This window comes from Rhinatrema bivittatum, chromosome 4 (assembly GCF_901001135.1).
Source record: "Rhinatrema bivittatum chromosome 4, aRhiBiv1.1, whole genome shotgun sequence".
NCBI classification, from domain to species: domain Eukaryota; kingdom Metazoa; phylum Chordata; class Amphibia; order Gymnophiona; family Rhinatrematidae; genus Rhinatrema; species Rhinatrema bivittatum.
The window spans coordinates 268409067-268428069 of NC_042618.1; the positions used below are offsets into that span (position 1 = coordinate 268409067).

A 19003-nucleotide genomic window follows, 5' to 3' on the forward strand; every position below is an offset into this window, starting at 1 on the left:
AAAACTACAAATCTGCCTTGTATACTGCCCACCCAATTCACTGGATCGGAACTGCTCACCACTGATTTTTTCATGACCAAACTATCAACAAACCCATCATCATGTTAGGTGACTTTAATATCCACATAGACACCCTCCCCCACTCCTCCACATGCACATCAATTATAGACGCGCTCTCATCCCTAGGCCTAAGTCAAATCATCAGTGGCCCAACACACAAAGCAGGTCACACACTAGACCTTGTATTCATCAGTACTAAAATATGGGATACCTACCAAACAAAGATCACACATAGCCCCTGGTCGGACCACTCTATAATCCACTCCACTCTAACTTCCAACTCTAAATTTACCACTATAAAAAACCCACCGAAATCCTTCTCCTACAGACCACCACTTAACATCGAGACACTTCAAGATAACCTGCAACCAGAACTATCAAACATAGACCTATCCAACGCAGAAAACGCCACTTCCTCTTAGCTCACCATCACTAAAACAATAGCAGCCAAGATAAACCCCATGATAAAGAAAACAATAAAAAACCTAAAACACCAGAGCCGATGGTATAACGACAGCATTAGATCAGCCAAATGGGAACTCAGAAAAAAAGAGAAAACATGGAGGAACAACAAAACAACCACACTACTTAATGCCTACCGATCACAATTAGCTGATTACAAAAAACTTATCCACAACGCAAAAAAAGATTTCTACTCAAACAAAATAAACAAATACCAACATAACCCAAGAATGCTTTTCAATATCGTACAAAGCCTAACCAAATCCTCCAATGACCAGATACCATCAATCTTCAAGATCACAAGCAATGAATTTGCAGACTTCTTTAATGAAAAAATAAAAAATCTCATAAATAACCTCAACAACAATACGCAGGAACCGAAAATACAAATCAATCAAACAATCTGGCCCAACTTTGATACAGCATCTTCACTGGAAATCCAAAAAATCATTAAAAAAATGAACCCAGCTAAACACCCTATCGATTGCATACCCATACCAACAATCAAAGCCATCGAACCATCAATAACCAAAACGTTGACTAACATTGTAAACCTATCCCTCACAGAAGGAAACTACCCAGACTGCCTAAAATCAGCAATTATCAAACCCATCCTAAAAAAGACCAACCTCGATCCAGAAAACCCACTAAACTACCGACCCATATCAAACCTACCATTCATTGCCAAAATTATAGAAAAAATTGTCTACTCCCAACTCAGCGACCACCTGCAAGAAAACAACATCCTTCTCCCCACGCAATTTGGTTTCAGGAAGCACCTGAACACTGAGTCACTACTCCTGTCTTTAAACGACACCGTACTCAAAGGCTTTGAAAAAGGACACAGCTACCTGTTAGTCCTACTTGACCTATCAGCAGCCTTCGACACAGTAAACCACTCAATCATGATTGAACGTTTCTCTGATATTGGTGCAAAAGAAAAAACCCTACAATGGTTCTCATCCTATCTTTCACAAAGAACCTACCAAGTGTCGATCATCGACACCCTCTCAAAGAAAATAAACTTTGACACCGGAGTGCCCCAAGGATCCGCCCTATTTGCGACACTGTTCAACATTTATCTGCTCCCGATATGCCACTTCCTCTCAAATCTTAAACTAACCCACTTCATATATTCGGATGATATACAAATATTAATCCCAATACACAACACTCTAGAAGCCACTTACCTCTCCAAAATAAAACAACTCCTAACCAACATGAAACTCATCCTTAACTTCGATAAAACAGAAATAATCATACTTGACAAAAAGAACAATGCTCCTCAACTACCACCTCTCAACTTAATGAACCAAAAAGCTGCAATCTCACCTGTCACCCATGCCTGCAACCTAGGAGTCATAAGCGACAATCAACTATCCTTCAAGAACCACATAACTACTAAAATCAAAGACGGATATCACAAACTCCTTACCTTACGCCATCTAAAACCTTTCCTATCCACCAACGACTTCAGAACAGTCCTTCAACTACTTATCTTTTCCAACCTGGACTACTGCAACTCCCTGCTATTCAACTTAACTCTCACCACCATCCGACCACTACAAATACTCCAAAATACAGCCGCCAGAATACTCACTGGAACTAAAAAACACGATCACATTACTCCCACACTTATGTCACTACACTGGCTCCCAATAAAAATCAGGATAGAATACAAACTACTATCCATATTGCACAAAATAATATATGAAGAACAAACAAACTGGTTAAGTACATATATAAAACTACACTCCCCAAACAGAAACCTCCGATCAGCAAAGATCTTTTTATTTTTTATTTTTTTTATTTAACATGTTTTGTATACCGTCATTCGGTTTAGCCATCACAACGGTTTACAGGAAAAAAATATATATATGTGTACAGAGTAAAATTAGGGATTTAACAGAGAGTATAACATAGTTGAAAATAGGTAACATTGATGGAAATAATAGTAGAGGTTAGTTATTATAAGTAGAAAAAAGGTCTTGAAAAAGTATTGTTGGTTTCATGGTTGTGTTGAGATTTCATGTATGTACAGGTTGGTACCTCTGATTTCTTGGTGTAAGACTGGTTGGGAGTTTGTTGGTGTTCATGATTAAGTGTTTCTGAGAAAGCTCTGGTAAATAGCCATGTTTTTAAATCTTTTTTGAAAGTTTTGGTGTCAAATTGCATTCTTAGATTGAGGGGTAAAGAGTTCCATAGAAAGGGACTAGCGATGGATATTACTCTCTCTCTGGTTGATGATAGATTCATGGTTTTTGCATAAGGAATTTTGAGGAGGCCTTTATTCATTGAGTGAAGGTTCCTTTTTGGAGTATGTAATTCTATATGTTTGGTTAGCCAGTAATTTTGTTGTTCAGCAATTATTTTGTGGAGGATTGATAAAACTTTATATTCAATTCTGTATTTTATAGGGAGCCAGTGTAGGGAGATGAGTTGGTGTAATATGTTCTTGTTTCTTAGCTCCTGTAAGAATTCTGGCGGCTGTGTTCTGCAGTATCTGGAGTGGATGGATGGTAGAAAAAGGGAGGCCAAGGAGTAGGGCATTGCAGTAGTCCAGGTTTGCAAATAAAAGAAGTTGTAGGACTTTTCTGAAATCATTTTGCGTGTGGAAAGGTTTAAGATGTCTTAGTATAAGTAATTTGTGATAACCTTCATTGACTTTATTTGTTATGTCAATTGTAACTCCAAGGTTTCTGGCATGGACAACAGGAGAGATTAATGTTTCCGGGTTATCGGTTTTGAGTGGTTGTATGGGTGAGTCATTGATTTTTTTTGTCAAGAATAATTAATTTTGTTTTCTCAATGTTTATTATGAGTTTTAGGTTGGAAAGGCATTGTTTGATTTTTGAAAGATAGAAAGTTATTTTCTCATAGGTTTCTTTTATTGTATTTTGAACTGGCACAAGTATTTGAATGTCATCGGCATAGATGAAATGGGTCAGTCCTAGACGATCCAGCATGTGACAGATTGGTAGGAGATAGAAGTTAAAGAGTGTGGCTGATAGGGCAGATCCTTGTGGGACTCCTATATTTAAGTTCACTTTATTTGAAAGGTTGTTGTTGAATGTTACTTGAAAACTTCTTTGGGATAAATAGGAGGTGAACCATTTTAGTATAGTGCCTGTTATCCCTATTTCAGATAGTCTGTCAAGTAGAATGGAATGGTTGACTCTGTCGAAGGCAGCTGATAAATCTAGGAGTAATAAAATGTAACTTAGTCCTTTGTCAAATCCTCGAATGACTGTGTCATTAAGTGATAGGAGTAATGTTTCTGTACTTAAGTTTTTCTGAAACCAAATTGTGCGGGGTGAAGTATATTATTCGTTTCCAGATATTCTGAGAGTTGGGAGTGGACAATTTTTTCTATGATTTTAACAATGAAAGGTAGATTTGATATTGGTCTATAATTTTGGATGTTTTCCGGGTCAAGGTTTATCTTTTTTATTAATGGTTTGATGATTGCTGATTTTAAGCATTCAGGATAATTATCTTCAGTGAGGGAGAGGTTGACAATGTCCTTTATTGTTTTTATTATTGAGTTGTCAAGTAGTTTAATTGTTTGAATGGAAATGCTGTTGATGGGTTGATTTGCTGGATTCATTTTTTTGATTATTTTTTTTATTTCAAGTGATGAGGCAAATTCAAATTCATGCCAGGTTGTTAATGTTTCCAGAGATGGTATTGGAATTTGGGTGTGTGAGATGGAGTTGAAGTAAGTTAGTTTAATAATTTTCTGATTTTTTCAGTGAAGTATTCAGCAAAATCATTGGATTGTGTTAGGAGTTGTTCTTGTTTCATTAGATGACTTGATGAGGTTTTTTACAATAGTGAAAAGCATTCTTGGGTTTGGTTGGTATTTGATTATTTTTGATGAGTAGAAGTCTTTCTTTGTATTATTATGTTTTTTGTAATTTGCTAAATGGGATCGGTATGCATTGAGTGATTGGGATGTTTTGTTCTTGCGCCATAATCTTTCTTTCTGAGTTCTCGTTTAGCTGTTCTTATGGTGTCGTTGTACCATTGATTGTTATGTTTAGGATTCTTTATTGTTTTTATGATAATTGGGTTTGTTTTATCTGCTATGGCTTTAGTGATGTTTATCCATGATGTTGTTGCTGTTTCATGTTTGTGAGGTCAGAATTCTTGAGTTCTTCTTGCAGATTTCGTTGCAGTGCTTTGCTGTCAAAAGGAGGGCGATATGAAATAGTTTTATGTCGTTTTTTGTTGTTGCGCGTATACTATTATGAGTAAGGATGGCATGGATGAGGTAGTGATCAGACCATGGGATTTCAGTGATTTTTATGTGGTGTGAGTTCCAGATATTATTGTTAATAAAAACTTAAGTCAAGGGTGTGTCCAGCTTTGAGTTGATCCGTTGATTATTTGTTCCGCTCCTATTGTTGCTAACGCATCTGTGATTGTTTTGCATGTGGCTGATAGGGGGCGTGAGTCTATGTGTAAGTTAAAATCTTCTAGGATAATGATAGGTTTATTGAGGGTTAGGTTGGCAATCATGAATTCTATCAATGGGGAGCAATTTCTTTCTAAAGTTGCAGGAGGACAGTATACTAGACATATTTGTAACTTTGAAGAATCAAAGAGGGCGATTTCAAAAGGAGAGCATATTTTGGTTGTGGTAAGTTTCATTTGTAAGGTTTTCTTTATGATTAGCATTAGACTACCACCTTTTTTCTTGGTCTGGGGATTGAGAATGACATGTATGATGGGTCTTCTATTTGGTTAATTAAGACGTTGTCAGTCTTTTATCCAAGTTTCGGTGATTGCTATGAAACCTGGCTTATTATCTAAAAGTAAGTCAGATAGGATAGGCATTTTTATAACTATAGATTGTGCATTGATGAGGATGAAATTTAGGAGCGTGCATTTGGAGTATGTCTTTAAATTCCTGTATGTTAAGTTTGAAGGATTGAATTTACTTTTTTCTTGGAGATCTTGGTTTCTTTATTCGACATACTCTTTATAGGAAGCTTGGTTGATTCCATTTTGGTTCGTTGGGTGGTTGAGATGAGATGAGAAATCTTGATATTAGGTCTTTCCAGTTTGTGAAGAAACTAAGGTTTGCACTAAGGGGGTGCACAAAGGGGAGTGCCCCTTTGTTGTGCTCCTTAGGCGCGCGACGCCCAGGTATTACTCTTCATTATAAAATGAAAAAATCACTAGAGAGACGTTACCTGTGTTGATGATGTCGGTGGGGGCATGGCTCCCGATCGGGTGTCTTGTCGGGGTTTCAGCGCTTCTCTTTAGGTTTCTTTTCGCTTCTTTTCTCTTTTTAGGGCACTGGGCGCCTTCTGCTTTGGTCCCTCGCGGTGGGGTCGCCGTTTGACTAGTGACTCCTGCTGGTCAAGTCTCCATTTAAGTCTGCGCCTGTGTTGATGATGTCGGTGGGGGCGTGGCTTTAAAGATTTAATTTTTTTTTTTAAATCTTAAGATTTTAAGATTTAAAATTTAAATTTAAAATTTTAAGATTTAAAGATTTTTTAAAGATTCCACCCTCTTGTTCCAAACAAGAGCCATATCCCTAGGAAGTCCCAAACTATGGAACACCCTCCCAACCGAACTTAGAATTCAGCATAATTTAAAAACCTTCAAAAAAGAACTAAAAACCTGGATGTTTACCAAAGCCTATCAAAACACACAATGACTCTCAGATATTACTTCACTTCGACTGGTCCTACGCAAACATGTTGAACCAACTCAAGCACATAATACAAACATAACCGAAATCACATAGCTTGAAAATATTTTCATGTAGAATAGCTACAATATGTTATGTTGACAATCACATGAATCTTTTGAAACTCTGTTAAACATCGAATCTTTGTAAACCGTTGTGATGGCGAAACCAAACAATGGTATATAAAACTTGACAAATAAATAAGAAATTCTTGATTCCTGCAGAGTCCGAAACAACTTGCAATATCTCATTGCCTGGAAGAATTACAGCCCAGAGGAGAACCTGCCACAGATCTGCAGACTCCTCAGCTGGTAGTGGAATTCTATCGCAGATTCCCCTTGAAGCCCAGGCCGAGAAGACTAAGGCGGGTGCTTTGGAGGAGGTGTACTGTTAAGCCCCTCACCTCTGATCCAAATTGACTCCAGCATAGCCTCCGGCAGCATGCTGTTCTAAAGACCCGGGATAGAACTTCATCTAACTCTGGACTGCCTTTATAGGTCCCCTAGCCGGGACTTCCTGTGGCACTGATGATGTCACATCCTTCAGAGCAGTGGTTCTCAACCTTTTTCCCATTGTGACACACCTGACAGACCACGCTCACATGTGTGGCACACTTTCAATCACATGCTTACAAACATGCTCTCTCTCTTTCTCTCATATACACACAGGCTCTCAATCACATACTCACATGCTCCCTCACCTAAACCAGCTCTCAATCACACACAGACACACAGGCTCTCTCTTTCTCTCATTTACACACTGGCTCTCAGTCGCTCACAATATACACATGCCTTTTCTCTCTCTCTTATATAGGCTCTTAATTACACATTTACACACATGCTGTCTATCTTTTCACACTTACGGACACAGGCTTTCAATCACATGCTTACAATCATGCTCTCTCTCTCTCTCATTTACACACAGGCTCTCAATCACATACTCACATGCTCCTTCACCTAAACCAGCTCTCAATCACACACAGATACACATGCTGTCTCTTTCTCTCACTTTCACACATGCTCTCAATCACATACTCACATGCTCCCTCATCTAAACCAGCTCTGTCACACACAGACACACATGCTCTCTCTCTTATTTATACACACAGGCTCTTAATCATAAATACACATGATCTCTCTCCCACACAAAGGATCTCAATCACACACATATACTTTTTCACACAAACAGGTTTTCATAGAAACATAGAAATGACGGCAGAAGAAGACCAAATGGCCCATCAAGTCTGCCCAGCAAGCTACGCACTTTATCCATTTTTTTTCCCCCTTTTTCTCTCTCCCACCTGTTACTATTGGCTTCCAGTACCCTCCAGCCCTAATTCCCCTCCACCCAATTTAGAGAGCAGCTTTGAATCTGCATCCAAGTGACATCCAGCTCAATTGGGGGTAGCAACTGCTGTAACAAGCAGGCCACCCCCTTGCCCCATACTCTTACCCACCCCTGTTTTTATTTATTTATTTTTTTTGGAATAGCAGCCTTCCGCTCCGTGAAGGTGGAACACCAACTACTGGCCACTGGCATCCCGCTCCGTGAATGCCTCTGTGGCTACTGCCGCTCCGTGCAGTGTTTGAATGCCTCTGTGGCTACTGCCGCTCCGTGCAGTGTTTGAATGCCGCTGTGGCTACTGCCGCTCCGTGCAGTGTTTTCAATCACAAATTTACATTCATGCTCTCACATACAGGTTCTCAATCACACACATACTCTCTTTCACATATACAGACCTCATTCATTCACATACATGCTATCTCATTCACACACACACACACACACATGTTCTGAAACACATGCTTGCTCATTCACTCACTCCCCCCCCCCCAACTAGCGGCAGCAGAGCCTCCTCCCAACCTAAAGGCAGCAGCAATCTCCTTCTTTTTCAGCCCTTGTGGAGAAAGGAGTCCCATCGGCCACGGGGGTTGACGTTCTTCCTCATTTTACTCCGAGCCACACTGCACATTCTTCGGGCTGCGCCTCTCTTCTTTCCTTTGGGCCGATGCCGACCGCACTAGCAAGGTCTCTTCTTCCCGCACATGCACCTGCTGCTCACCACTTCCTCTTCCGGGCCGCAGAGGCGGGAAGAAGAGAGACTGCCGGTGCCGCTGATTCCAGCCCGGGCTATCAGTATTTTAAGCCTGGGCAGAGGACCTATTTCTCTTGGGTAGGGGGAGCAGCTGGGTCAGCGGAGGACCAGGAAGTGTGGTGACACACCTGTGTGTTCTTGGCGACACACCGGTTGAGAACCGCTGCTCCAGAGTATATAAGAAGTCTCTTGCAACTAGTCAGCTTCTCCGCATCAAGTCTCCTGGTGCCCTTGTGTTCCAGTGCATGTTGCTATCCCTGTCTCGTTCTTGCCTTGTTCCTTGTGCCTTGTTCTGTGTTCCTGTTTGTTTCCTTGTCTTGTCTTTTCTTCCTCGTGCTCTGTCCCTTGTTTGGTTCCTTTCCTGTCTAAACTTGCTCCTGGCTCTGCTTGTTTTCCTTCTTTCCTTGTCCTGTTGGCCTTTTCTGTCCTGTCCATCTCAGACTGACTATCTGGACCCTGACCCTGGCTTGGCCTCTGACCTTCCACTGCCTGCTGAATGCCAGAAACCTTGCTCAAATCAGACTCTCACTCAGCTTAGCCCCAGGGACCCACCTAAGTCCTGCTGACCACCAGAACCCAAGGGCTCAACCTATGGAGGAGATGGCTGGTATAGGTGAAGCTCCAGCTGGTCCTGTCTACGAGCTTCTCCACCAGCTGCCGGCGTAGATCTAGTGAGATCGCTCACTAGGTAGCACCAACCATACCGCAGTCTCAAGGTTATGTGGTGATAAAAGCCTTCCTAGCAATATGTTAGATTTTATTTATTTATAGTTAACTCATACCTTTTCATTGGTAGCTACTGCTGTACCTGAATGAAACTCACTAACAGGCAGATACAGTAAAGTCCGCGGGAGAGCGGGTGAATGCCCGCTCTCCCAGCGCGCACACTGGCCACTTGCCGGTGCGCGCGATGCAGTATTTAAATTAGGTCCGGCGGTAGATCCGGGCAAAAGGAGGCACTAGGGACACTAGCGCCTCCTTTTTGACAGAAGCGGCGGCTGTCAGCAGGTTTGACAGCCGACGCTCAATTTTGCCGGCGTCGGTTCTCGAGCCCGCTGACAGCCACAGGCTCGGAAACCGTACGCCAGCAAATTTGAGCGTCTGGTTTTCGGCCCAACAGCCGCAGGCCGAATTCAAATTTATTTTTTTTTTTTTACCTTTTTTTTACTCTTTGGGACCTCCGACTTAATATCGCCATGATATTAAGTCGGAGGGTGCACAGAAAAGCAGTTTTTACTGCTTTTCTGTGCACTTTCCTGGTGCCGGAAGAAATTAGCGCCAACCTTTGGGTCGGCACTAATTTCTGAAAGTAAAATATGCGGCTTGGCTGCACATTTTACTTTCTGTATCCCGCGCGCATACCTAATAGGGCCATCAACATGCATTTGCATGTTGAGGGCGTTATTAGGTGCCGTGGGTTGGACGCGCGTTTTCCTCCCCTTACTGAATAAGGGATAAGGGAAAACGCGCGTCCAAGACCAGGCTAACAGTGAGCTCCGTCGGAGCGCACTGTTCTGTCTAGGCCTGTTTGAGATACCAATGAAAGGTGGGAGTTAAATAAAAATAAATTTGATTTTATTGAGTAGATGAAGACATGGGGTGTAAAGAGGAAGAAGAAAACTCTGAATTATGCAGCATTATATACCTTTGTGAAGAATTATATTTGAGGAAGTATTATTTTCAATTTTTTTTTCACCAGCTCTTGACAGTTTTCTATACTATGAAAATCATGTTCTGTCTGTCTTATTTTTAATTATAATATTTTTATTTTTATAAAGCGTTAACATTGTATGCAGAGTACGTTATGATTTCAGGGCTTCCTTTGCGCTTATAATGTACTGTGCTGAGGAGTTTTAATCTGTTCAGTGAGCTGAGCTGTTTGCATCATTAGAGTTTTTGTGATGTTTCCTAAGCCTTCATACTTTTACGGAGACATCACTTTTAATACATTTTCAGTTTTTATCCTTTCTCTTCTCAGCTTCTAGTCCCCCCCCAAAATACAACTAGCATAATTAAAATGTGTACAAAATTAAAATGAAAGTCTGTTAATAACATTGAATTAATATACAATCAAGGATTCTGCATATTTAATAGTATAATTTCATGTAAAATAACAGTGTTTATGACACTGAACATCATGTAAACGCTGTAAGGACTCAGACTTGAAAATGACACTGGGGCTGACTTGATGGCTCAGTATTAGTGCTGTTTTCTATTATGCAAAAAAACCTGAGTTTGATTTCTGAATCCATTTTCTGTTTATTAGGCTTAGGGGGGATAGTACAGAATCCATATTCATAGCCCCAACCTACCCCTCATACCAAGTGGGAACCCCAACTGTCATGTAACAGTGACATCTAGTGGACAGTCTTAGGATTTACAGATACAATATTCAAAATGAAGATGGTGTCTGTAGTCTTCTGTTGCTGTTATGTCATGGTTAGTTGGGAGGGAGGTAAAAGTTAAAAATGGGAAATATTCCCCAGGTAGTTAATGGAGGCACATGGTACCAAAGCTTTGATGTAAACAATTTGTAATTTAACTGGAAACCCAAAAAAGCAGAAGAAAACAGTTGAGCCAAGAAAAAGATGGAACTGAAACATTAAAAATTTAAAAAAACAACCCATAATTCTTTTATTCTGATTACAGGAAATCCTAGAGGAACTCATAGGATCCCCCATTCCTGAGCCCAGACAACGGTCAAGGCTTTTCAGATCTCAGTCTGAAAGCTCAGATGAAGCTACAGAACTGGATCTTTCACATGGAAAAAAGGATGCATTTGTCTTGGAGGTAATATATTGGAGTTCCTATCTTCCTATTATATTTGTAATCCTTGGGATGGTTGTACCTGGATAGTGGTACCAGAGGCCATATCGCAAATCACAGTCACAGATGGTAAACTTCTCATAATATTAAAGTGTCGTATTTCAGGGTTCGTTGAGTGGGGGGAAGATAACTTTCAACGCCCGTTGCATTCAAACACTTAAGTTCCAGTTCCCTGTACGTACCAGGATCAGTCCAGACTGCTGGGTTATGCCTCCCCTCCAGCAGATGGAGTCAGAGAGAAAACTGAAAGCACCCCCTAGATATACTGGTGTGCCACCTGCCATCCTTCAGTATTTCCTCTGACTCCAGCAGATTGAGAGGCATAACCTGCGGTCCTTTCTGTCCTGACTAAATTCCTTTCAGGTGTTATTTTTCACTTTCCTGCCTATACTGTCTAGATCAACTGGTTCTTCCTAGTTTAAAAAAAAAAAAAAAAGACTTTGTTTGACCAGTGGGTGTTCTATTTTTCTTAAGCGCAGCATTCAGGCAGGCGCTGAGAGCATTGCTCTCACTCTTTTACCCAGATTACTGTGTCCCTTGGTCCTGGGGGAGAGCTTACCGGTGGGCCGGTCACCCTCCTCCCCCCCATGGGTATTCATTCCAGGTTTTTAATCTGAAGAGGGCTTTCTTTATTAAAAAAAAAAAAAAAAAAAAAGAAATAGTAGGGAGACGATCAAGGACACGTAAGTCCTGTTGGCTGCAGGCAGTGGTCTATTTTTAAAGCCCTAGCCTGCCGCGCTGACTAGGGACTCCGGAGGTGGTGGATATTTGTTCACCCAGCGAGTTGGTAGCTTGCTGAAGCAGCCTAGTTTTGGCGCGATTTTTCTGTTCACAGGCAACTTACCTTTGGTGCCCTTTTTTCCTGCAGTCTCCGGATGCCGCGGTCTTCGGCCTGCACGGCCTGTGGTAGGGCGGGGGCGCGACTCTCCAGGGAGGGTCTCTGCTCCCGCTGCATTCCCGGGGGCGAGGGACCCTCCCGGGGGCCGAGCGCTGCCCGCAGCGGCACTTCAGCCTCTTCTTCGACGCGGCAGGGGAGACTGGCAGCCGCGCGGTCGTCAGCCCCGCCTTCCTGTCAGAGGGAGCCGGCGGCCATCTTGACCACGCGGCAGCCTGCTGATTCGGCATCGGAGGATGAGGATTCCTCTCCTCTCTCGCTGCCTGCCTTAAGCCCGCGCAGTGGGTCAGACCTGGATGCTCCTCGGCCCCCCCCCCCCTCAGAAACAACCTGCGGAGGGCTCAAATAAAAGGAAAGTGCCATTTTCTTCAAAATTTGTGCTATTAATGCACCAGGCGTTTTTAGAGGCAGAGGCAGGTTGGGAGCCGGATGAACCCCCTCCCGCAAAGGTTCCTAAGGTGTCTCCTGTCCCAGGAAAGTCTGGAGCTCATGGAAAGGCAGGGGCTTCGGATGGAGCCGGAACTCACTCAGGGGGTCCGGGTGGTCCGGATTTCACCCAGGGCTCTCCGGATGGCGCAGGAACAGAGGTCTCGGACGCTCAGGGGTCGCTCGAAGGGGATGACCCCAAGGTTTTGCGCCTGTTTGGCAAGGATGAGCTGAACTTTTTAATCCTGCATGTTTTGAAGGAATTAGAAATCCCGGCGCCGCAGCAAGACACAGATACGTCCACAGGGGACGTAGCTATGGCAGATCTGAGGGCCCCCCCACATACCTTTCCCTTACATCCCAAGGTGATACAGCTCGTCTCTAAGGAATGGGAGGTTCCGGAGGCATCCCTGCGCGTTAGCAGGGCAATGAATAAGTTATATCTCCTGCCCTCAGATTCTTTGGAGATTTTTAAGGTTCCTTCCGTGGATTCGGCGGTCACTGCTGTGGTTAAGCATACTACCATTCCCGTCACGGGAGGAGTAGCCTTGAAAGATCTCCAAGACAGAAAGTTAGAGGTTCTTTTGAAGCGCATTTTTGAGATAGCGGCATTGGGAGTCCGTGCAGCGGCGTGTAGCAGTATGGTGCAGAGAGCCACTCTCCGCTGGGTTCAGCAATTGCTTACCATGCAGGAGTTCCCGCCGGCCGAGGCGGAACAGGTCAACTGTGTGGAAGCGGCGGTCGCTTACACGGCGGACGCCTTGTATGATCTGTTGAGAGCCTCGGCCCGTACTATGTCATCGGCGGTCGCTGCTCGGCGTTTGCTTTGGCTCCGTCGTTGGTCGGCAGATGCCTCCTCTAAATCGCGTCTAGCCTCTTTCCCCTTTAAGGGGAAGTTATTGTTTGGTGAGGAATTAGATCAACTCATCAAAGACCTGGGGGATAATAAGGTATATAAATTACCGGAGGACAAGCCCCGTCAGTTTCGATCTTTCGGGAATGTACGGTCCCGGTTCCGAGGACAGCGCCGGTTTCGCATCGGAAGGGGAGGCTGCTTTTCCCAGAAACAACAAGGTCCCAGGTCTCAACCGTGGTCTCCTTCCTTTCGAGGCAGGCGACCGCAGCGATTGGGATCCTCGCAGCACTTGCCCGCCGGAAAACCTTCGCAATGAAGGCGCGCGGGCCCATTCCTTCTTCCCCCGCATCGGAGGTCGGTTGTCCCTGTTTTGGGAGGAATGGGTCAAGGTCACGTCAGATCAGTGGGTCCTCGACGTTGTGCGTTACAGTTACGAGTTGGAATTTGCTTGGCCCCTCCGGGACCTTTTTATGATGTCTCCTTGCGGTCCTCGGGAAAAGCAACTGGTTATAGCCCAAACTGTGAACCGCTTACTGACCATCGGAGCAGTTTTGCCCGTTCCTCCAGACGAGACAAGGACAGGCCGCTATTCCATTTACTTCGTGGTCCCAAAGAAGGAAGGTACGTTCCAGCCAATTTTGGATTTGAAACGTGTGAACAAGGCCTTGCGCGTTCCCCGGTGTCGCATGGAGACTCTAAGGTCTGTTATTGCGGCCGTCCACAAGGGAGAATTTTTGGCTTCTTTGGATCTGGCCGAGGCGTATCTTCACATTGGGATCAGGGAACGTCATCAGAGGTATCTGAGATTCATGGTGTTGGGGGAGCACTTCCAGTTTTGCGCCCTTCCATTCGGGTTAGCTACGGCTCCGAGAGTATTTACCAAGGTTCTTGTAGTAGTCGCAGCTTTTCTGCGACGTCAAGGAATATTGGTGCATCCCTACCTAGACGATTGGCTCATCCGGGCGAAGTCGGAGAGCGAGTGCAGGTGAGCAGTCCAGTCGGTAGTACAGCAACTTCAATCGCTAGGTTGGGTAGTCAACTTTGCCAAGAGCCAACTCGTTCCGAGTCAGCATTTGGAATTTTTGGGAGCACGTTTCGATACCTTGGTGGGCAAGGTATTCCTGACACAGCAGAGGATGGAGAACCTAATGTTTCAGGTACGGAACCTTCTGGACCTCCCGTTGCCTACGGCCTGGGATTATTTACAAGTCATTGGGCATATGGTTTCTACTCTGGAGATGGTGCCGTGGGCCTTTGCACATATGCGGCCTTTGCAGAAGGCTCTCCTTTCTTGCTCTCGGGGATTACGGCGTTCAGTTGCCACTGATGGAGCCGGCGCGGTCCAGCGTAGCTTGGTGGTTGATCCCGGACCATCTCTTACAGGGAGTGGACCTCGATCCCCCCCCCCCCGTGGGTCGTAGTGACAATGGATGCCAGTCTGACAGGCTGGGGAGCGGTCTGTCAATCACGAGAGGTACAAGGAACGTGGACCCCTCGACAGGCTTCTTGGTCATCAACTGTCTGGAAACCAGGGCAGTACGTCTAGCCTTGCGTGACCTTCTTCCGATGGTACAAGGTTGGGCGGTTCGAGTTCTATCAGACAACGCAACCGCGGTAGCATATATAAATCGCCAGGGCGGCACGAGAAGTCAGCCGGTGGCGGTCGAAGCATCCTTGTTAATGACCTGGGCGGAACGTTATCTCGCCCGCATCGCGGCCACTCACATAGCAGGCGTAGACAACGTATAAGCGGGTTATCTAAATCGTCAATACTTGGATCCCGGAGAGTGGAAGCTCTCGACCCAGGCAATGAGTCTCATCACCCGGCGGTGGGGGATGCCGCGCCTGGACCTGATGGCACCTCTGCTAAATGCCAAGGTAGCGCGTTTCTTCAGCCGGAGACGAGAACACGGATCGGAAGGGGTAGATGCACTAGCGCTTCCATGGCCTTGTCACATCCTACTCTGTGTTTCCTCCCTGGCCCCTAGTAGGCAAGGTGTTAAGACGCATAGAATCCCATCGCGGTCCAGTGATTCTAGTGGCTCCCAAGTGGCCACGAAGACCTTGGTTTGCGGATCTAGTCAATCTCGCGAGGGACGGGCCCTTACGTCTGGGCCACCTTCCGAACCTCCTTCGGCAGGGACCGGTATTTTTCGATCTAGCGGATCGCTTTTGTCTGGCGGCTTGGCTTATGAGCGGAGGCAGTTGAGGAAGAAAGGCTATTCAGAACCTGTCATTTCCACGCTGCTTCGCGCGCGGAGGCCTTCTACCATGCTTACTTATGCCAGAGTGTGGAACGTGTTTGACTCCTGGTGCGCTGCCTCTGAAGTTCAGCCACGCCGGGCGTCGGTAGGGGATATCCTTACGTTTCTGCAGGATGGTCTGAAGAAGGGTTTGGCTTACAGTTCTCTGAGAGTCCAGGTAGCGGCTCTGGGTTGTTTGAGAGGGAAGATTGAAGGATCCCCTCTCGCGTGTCACCCAGATGTAGCCAGATTCTTGCGGGGCGTTCGGAACTTGCGCCCTCCTCTCAGAGCCCCTTGTCCTTTGTGGAGCTTGAACTTGGTTCTCAAGGGCCTCACCGTAGCCCCCTTTGAGCCTCTTAGGCGGGCCTCCTTAAAGGATCTAACACTCAAAACCGTGTTCTTAGTGGCCATCGCGTCCGCCCGTCGGGTATCGGAGCTACAGGCACTTTCGTGCAGAGAGCCGTTCTTGCGTATTTCAGACTCCGGAGTGTCGTTGCGTACGGTTCCTTCGTTCTTGCCTAAGGTTGTATCGGCATTTCACGTTAATCAGTCTGTGGAATTGCCGTCTTTCTCGGAGACGGAGCTGAAGTCTTCTCAAGGTTCCGAGTTGAAGCGTTTAGATTTTCGTCGAGTGCTCTTGCAATATTTGGAGGTCACTAATGACTTTAGAAGGTCGGATCACCTGTTTGTTTTGTGGCAGGGGCCCAAAAAGGGGCTGCAGGCCTCCAAAGCAACTATTGCCCGTTGGTTGAAGACCTCAATCGCATCCACGTACTTTGGTTGTGGTAAGTCGGTTCCTGAAGGGCTCAAGGCCCATTCTCTACATTCTCAATCGACTTCCTGGGCAGAAAGTCAGCTGGTTTCTACTCAGGAGATTTGCAGGGCGGCCACGTGGAAGTCGTTACATACCTTCGCTCAACATTATCGGGTCGATGTTCGAGGGCCGTCGGCTGATTCCTTTGGCAGCAGTGTAATTCGAGCGGGACTCTCTGGGTCCCACCCCATTTAAGGCGGCTCGGGTACATCCCAGCAGTCTGGACTGATCCTGGTACGTACAGGGAAAGGAAAATTATGTTCTTACCTGATAATTTTCGTTCCTGTAGTACCAAGGATCAGTCCAGACGCCCGCCCGATATTGTGTGTCAGGAGAGTCCGCTCGAATCCTTTTTTCCTATAGCTGTTCCACTAACTTTGGACAGGGTAAGTGGAGATCCATTTCCTTTCATTTTCGGGGTGGTGCCTTATTAATGAAGGGTTAGTGTTTGCATTGTTTGCGCATTTCGTTTTATTCAGTAGGTTGCTGTTTTTCCCTTGACAGAATTTTACTACTTGATCTAGACAGTTGCCATGGTTAATTGGCTAAGTGAGCGGAGGAGTTATTTTACTTTTCTTCTGCTTTGATATCAATTATACTGAAGGATGGCAGGTGGCACACCAGTATATCTAGGGGGTGCTTTCAGTTTTCTCTCTGACTCCATCTGCTGGAGGGGAGGCATAACCCAGCAGTCTGGACTGATCCTTGGTACTACAGGAATGAAAATTATCAGGTAAGAACATAATTTTCCTTTCTAAGTTATTGATAATAATACAGATGAGTGTCAAAGTCACTGCAGTAAAAAGCACATTGGAAGCTGAAGTTATTCCATTCTTTTATCTTCCCTTGCTATACTTCTCAATTTGCTCCTCCCTATGTCTCTTAGGAAGGTGGTATATGCAGTTTCCCTGTTTTTTAAATGGAGAAAACCACATTATTTATGTAATACTCTGTATGATTGCTTCCAGATCGATGATGCAGATGCCATGGAAGATGTACATGCCTTACTGACAGATGTTCCACCACCATTAGGTATAATTGAGTTTCCTACTGGGGTTGCTTTTGTGTTAAAACCTTGTATTTTAGCTTAAGAAATTTTTTTTGATTGAGCAGTTTCCTCCTAATCCTTTGTACTTCCAGCTCACTAGGAACCAGAGCTGAGATCTCTGGTTCCTATAAGAACATAAGAAATGGTTTGCTGGGTCAGCCAAGGTCCATTAAGCCTATCATTCTGTTTCCGACAGTGGCCAGTCCGGGTAGCAAGTATCCAGCAGATCCCATGAAGTAGACCTTAGGATAGCAACAGCTTTCTTTAGTCTATGTAGCTAATAATGTTTTATGGACTTTTCCTCCAGAAACTTGTTTAAACCTCTTTTAAACCTTGTTATGCTAGTTGACTTGAACATGTCCTCTGGCAACAGATTCCGCAGTTTAATTATGCACTGACTAAGAAGTACTTTATGTGATTTGTTTTGAATCTGCTGGTTGTTAGTTTCACGGAGTGTTCCATTATTTTAGTATTATTTGGAAGGGTAAATTACTGTCCTTTCTGTACCTGTTCCATCTTACTCAAGATTTTATAAATGTCCCCTCTCAGCTGTCTCTTTTCCAAGTTGAAGAAACCTAACCTACGTAGCCTTTTTTCATAAGGGAGCCGTTCCATTCCGTTTATAATTTTTGTCACCCTCCTCTGTGCATTTTCTAGTTCTATTATGTCTTTTTTGAGATAGGACAACCATAACTTCATACAGTACTGAAAGTGCAGACACACCTTGGATCGATACAAAGCCGATATCATATAATCCATTTTATTCTACATTTCTTTTCAAATCATTACCAACATTGTTTTTCTGATCATCTCTGCATATTGAGCTGAGGATTTCAATGTATTGTCCTCAAGAACTCCAAGATCTTTTCCTGTATGACTCCCAATGCAAAACCCAGCATTATGTACCTGTAGTTGGGATTATGTTTTTCTTTGTGCATCGCTTTACATTTATCCATATAAAATTCTATCTGCCATTCAGATGCCCAGTCTCCTTGCTGTTGTGGAGGTGGACCCTTGGCCCAAGGTGGTGTTGGCGCTACCCGTGGGTGAAGCCTCCACGGGTCCCCACCATCAGGAGGGGAGGCCAAACGGGAAGTGGAGGCCAACTGGAGCTTTGCCAATACCAGCCCTCATTCCCCGCATGTTGAGCCCTTGGGTACCGGGTCCGGCTGGACTTAGGTGGGCCTCCGCATTGTTGATCCTGGAGCAGGTGCCCAAGGCAGGGTGCCAGGAAGCAGCGAAGAGACAAGATGCAAGGTCGAACTGACTGGAGCAGAGGCAAGTCCAGACTGCAAGACAGGCAAAACTGAAGATGAGGCCAGGTTCCAAAGTCCAGACAGACTGAAGCAGGAAGTGCTGGGTTAAGAACAGGATTAAGTCCGAACTGTAAGTAAGCAAAGCCTAAGATGAGACCACGTCCAAACATGGATCCAGATGGCTGGTGACAAGGTCAGGTTTGAGCAGATGTTAGGGCAGGTGGCTGGAGACAAGGTCAAAGCCAGGGAGATCCGTCCGAAGGGTAGAAGAAGCAGGAAAGTGGAACAGGTACTTCAGCAAGGAACAGGTGCTGGAACACT

At 44.8% G+C, this 19003-nt stretch overlaps 1 protein-coding gene across 1 annotated transcript in view; it reads left to right on the forward strand.

Moving 5' to 3' along the window:
* Nucleotides 1–19003, forward strand: part of C2CD5 (C2 calcium dependent domain containing 5) — a 1535590-nt gene that overhangs the window by 1020871 nt on the left and 495716 nt on the right. The window contains 2 exon segments of the mRNA XM_029600113.1: nt 10968–11108; nt 17347–17410. Coding sequence (XP_029455973.1) covers nt 10968–11108; nt 17347–17410 — 205 coding nt within the window.